The following is a 4,328-nucleotide window of genomic DNA, read 5'->3' on the forward strand; positions in this document are numbered from 1 at the left end:
CAGCCGGGTCCTACGGCTTGTATATGACTCAGAACGAACCGAAGCGTCATCTTAATTTAATTTTTAATTTGTGTGTTAGGTGTGAATTATGGAATAGTAATTTGAGTTGAAAGTTACAATGACAGGAATAATGCACCTGGGTGGGAAGGCGTCTCTGCCGAATGAGTTTCGATTATTTTTATTTTTTTAAATTTTTTGAAATAGTTTTTCCTGGAGAAACAAGGGATCGTTTTTACTGGCGTTTAATGCACCGATTTAAACGGTGGGCAATACAACGAAAAGATAAATAAAAAATACATGAAATAGAGGAAGATGAGAAAATAAAGATTTGTTTGCTGGTCAAGAGTATATGAAGAGGATGGGAAAAGTTTAGAAAGACACGTGAGAAAACACTAGGACATATTAGACAACGTTACAGTCCTGGGATCTTGATCACTTCTAACACAGAGGTTAAAAAGACAATATATATAGGCGCAGAGTGAGGTGTGAGTGACACATGGTGACCTCCAGGACATTATGTGTCGCTCGCACCTCTCTCCACCTATGTATACTGTTTTTTTTTTAACCTCTGTATGTTAGAAGTGGTCAAGATCCCATGACCGAAATTTTTTTCTGTGTTTTCTCATGTCTTTCTAAACCAATTTGTCGGTATCAATTAACAAGATTTATACCAGAGGGTATACATAAACTGGATGACTTTAGTACATATTATACATCTATTGGCTGATAATGGTTATGTCGTACCTGCAAGGCTCTCTTGAGCTCCTTGTCGACGGCAGTTTTATCCAGTTTGGGTGGATACTTGGTGATCTTGTAGGTCAGATCTTTGTTCTTCCACTTGGAGCCTAAGACAGTCACCGGATAAGTATGTTGTCATACAACACTTTCTGCTTTAATGTTCTTGAGTCTGCATTATAATTACAAAATGCTCTCTCGGAGCATGTAATGATGTGTGTTATGTGGTCTTTTGTAACTTCTGAGATTTAATTTATATTTCCCAATAAAAATAATTTTCTGTAAAAAGTCATTCATTTTTTTCCTGGGTTAAATACGCCAAATCCTGAATTTTTTATTATATACTTTGTCTCACGGGAGTACATAGAGAAGGTTGAGAGAAGATGACTGTGAAATACGTTAATTAACACTATATGCTACTATTTCTAAATCTGTCTAGATAAGTTATATTAGTATATTATAGCAGACGATCTCTAACTAATCTCAAGTCCTTCCTCTGTAATTCTGCTTTCTAACACAAACAACAACTTTTTGCAGCAAGTATTTTATTATAGCCTAGCCAAGTGTCGCTCATCCAGTAGAAGTGGCATGCAGTGTGTGTGCACTCGTCTATTTGTGGTTGTAGGGGTTGAGTCGCAGCTCCTGGCCTCGCCTCTTCATGTGTGTGTGTGTATGGGCATGCCGGTTAACTGTGTGTGGTCACGCTAGGTAATCTGGTACTGACCTTCGATGGAGTAGCGCTTGTGTCTGGTGAGGTCACTGGTGTTGGAGTTGGGGAGAAAGTTATCCTTGATGCCGCAGCGAGGCGCCTTCATCATCTTTAGTGTTTCCTCGGTCAGTGTTCCCGTGGGCTCCAGATCTGCCGCCATCTGCCCAGAAAAGGGATTTTTTTTTTAATTAACGTCATTAGATACATGGAGTTTTTAAGGATTTTTTTTCTAATGTTCTAATACTAAGGTAGGGAGATGGAATGCAGGTGAGTGGAAGCAAATTGATCGGTATGAATTAAGAACTCCAATAGTCCATATACAAATTCATCATCTATCCTATTCCTCCTTCCTTGACTCATCACAAACAAGAGGTACAAAAAGTGGTGAGTACAGATAACCTCTGTTAGTTTCAACTCCACTGTATTAGGTCTGGAGAGCTTGGAGCCGGGCAAATCAACTTCAGTGTCCTGCATAAGATAGACTGGTAGTGGGTTAATGTCGCAAGCAGCAGGAGCAGGTTGAAGGTAAACACGGCTGGCTATCGTGGTTCATTTCGGCTCTGTACAACTACGTCAAGAATAATAGGCGGAAGAAGCCAGAACCAGCAGACGGGAGCGATATTAACTGTGAAGATCAGCCGGTCAATGAGAGTTGACCTTGAGTAGCTCAGTACTCTGTACTGAGCTCAGCACAGATGTCCCACTACAAGGAAGGTGCACCTTGGCGGGGATTATGGATGCTGTAATAATGTTGGTAGAATTACCGACAATATGTTAGGTAAAAGGACATGTGCAGCTAATGCGACGTTTTTACTGTGGCAACGTTTCGCTTTCCAGAAGTTTTGTCTAGCTGTTACAAACAATGTAAGAACACGGAGGGTATTTATAGGTATTAGAGAGAGATGCCTTGTACCTCACTCTAATACCTATAATCTCTGTGTTCTTGCATTGCTTGTAACGGCTTGATAAAGCTCCTGGAAAGCGAAACGTTGCCACAATAAAAATGTTGCATTAGTTGCACATGTGTCATTTTACCTAACATTATGAATGCGTCTGGAAGCATACAGTGTTATTACATTGTGATGTTTCTCGCCCAGCGACACTATGATGCGCCTGTAAGCAGTTACCATTCTGTGTTCCACTAACCAGTCTCCACTATCTCAACATCCACACCCTTTTCTGCAGCATTATAATTTAATGATCAGCAATCAATATCACTCCTGTGACTCCATGATTCATAAGTCAGTGTGAATCAGCTCACGTGTGACTCACCATACTCACCTGTGACCCACCAATCAGATTGGGTCACAGGTGAGTATGACCTATGACCTATGAATCAGCATGGGTCAATCTACCTGTGACCCATAAATCAGCATGGGTCAACTCACCTGTCATCCATGAATCAGCATGGGTCAACCCACCAGTTTCCCATGAATAAGCAGGGGTCAACTCATTTGTCACTCATAAACCAGCATGGGTCATCTCACTCACGTCTCTTAGCACCTAGAGTTACACTCACCTGGAACATTTTAAGCGCCTGACTGTAGGTGTCCGCTGAGGTGAGCGCCTGGGAGCGGGAGGAACTTGTCTTGGGTAACATGTAGCCGTACCTGGCCAGGTACACCTGTGACGGGAAGAAGTTACAACATGGCTACTGATGTACATGTATGGTACACAGTATCAACAAGATGAAGAATTAGACACATGTGGAACGTCTGGGTATCTTTATTTGTAGACGTTTCGCCAGCCAGTGGCTTTGTCAACAATACAAGGACATTATATAATGGGAAGAATGTAGAATTGAATACAGCAGATGAGGTAATCAGTCCCTCAGACTCGTGGTAAGCCACGAGTCTGAGGGACTTCAAGAAATGAAGAGCACTGCAGCAGGCCTACTGGCCAATACTAGGAAGGTCCTCAAACACAAACCCACTAAGAACACACACACACACACACACACACACACAGATACACACACACACACACACACACACACACACACACACACACACACACACACACACACACACACACACACGCGCACACACACAGAGCTAAGGGGTATGTCCTACGACGAGAGGTTAAGGGAAATCGACCTGACGACACTGGAGGAGAGGAGAGGTGGGGGGGACATGATAACGACATACAAAATACTGAGAGGCATTGACAAGGTGGAAAAAAGACAGGATGTTCCAGAGATGGGACACAGCAACAAGGGGACACAGTTGGAAGTTGAAGGCACACATTAATCACAGGGATGTTAGGAAGTATTTCTTCAGCCACAGAGTAGTCAGGAAGTGGAATAGTTTGGGAAGCGATGTAGTGGAGGCAGGATCCATACATAGCTTTAAGCAGAGGTATGACAAAGCTCACGGTTCAGGGAGAGTGATCCAGTAGCGACCAGTGAAGAGGCGGGGCTAGGAGCTAGGACTCGACCCCTGCAACATCAACTAGGTGAGTACAACTAAGTGAGTACACACACACACACACACACACACACACACACACACACACACACACACACACACACATACACACACACACACACATACACACACACACACATGACATGACGGAAGGGTTAGACTCAGAAGTGTCCCTGTTTGCAGATGATGTGAAGTTAATGAGGAGAATTAAATCTGATGAGGACCAGGCAGGACTTCAAAGAGACCTGGACAGACTGGACACCTGGTCCAGCAAATGGCTTCTCGAATTTAATCCTGCCAAATGCAAAGTCATGAAGATAGGGGAAGGGCACAGAAGACCACAGACAGAGTATAGGCTAGGTGGCCAAAGACTGCAAACCTCACTCAAGGAGAAAGATCTTGGGGTGAGTATAACACCGAGCATGTCTCCGGAAGCACACATCAATCAGATAACTGCT

General features: G+C 43.1%; 1 protein-coding gene across 1 annotated transcript in view; it reads right to left on the bottom strand.

Annotated features, from left to right (window-relative positions):
- LOC128684114 (stromelysin-3-like) overlaps window positions 1-1,592 on the bottom strand; it is a 12,558-nt gene extending 10,966 nt beyond the window's left edge. Inside the window, exons 1-2 of the mRNA XM_070093120.1 lie at window positions 1,460-1,592; window positions 745-845 (exon numbers count right to left, since the gene is read on the bottom strand). Coding sequence (XP_069949221.1) covers window positions 745-845; window positions 1,460-1,553 — 195 coding nt within the window. The 5' untranslated portion in view covers window positions 1,554-1,592. The remainder of the gene's footprint in view (window positions 1-744; window positions 846-1,459) is intronic.
- Between the last annotated feature and the right edge of the window lie 2,736 nt (window positions 1,593-4,328).

Source organism: Cherax quadricarinatus, chromosome 3 (genome assembly GCF_038502225.1).
Source record: "Cherax quadricarinatus isolate ZL_2023a chromosome 3, ASM3850222v1, whole genome shotgun sequence".
Lineage (NCBI taxonomy): Eukaryota > Metazoa > Arthropoda > Malacostraca > Decapoda > Parastacidae > Cherax > Cherax quadricarinatus.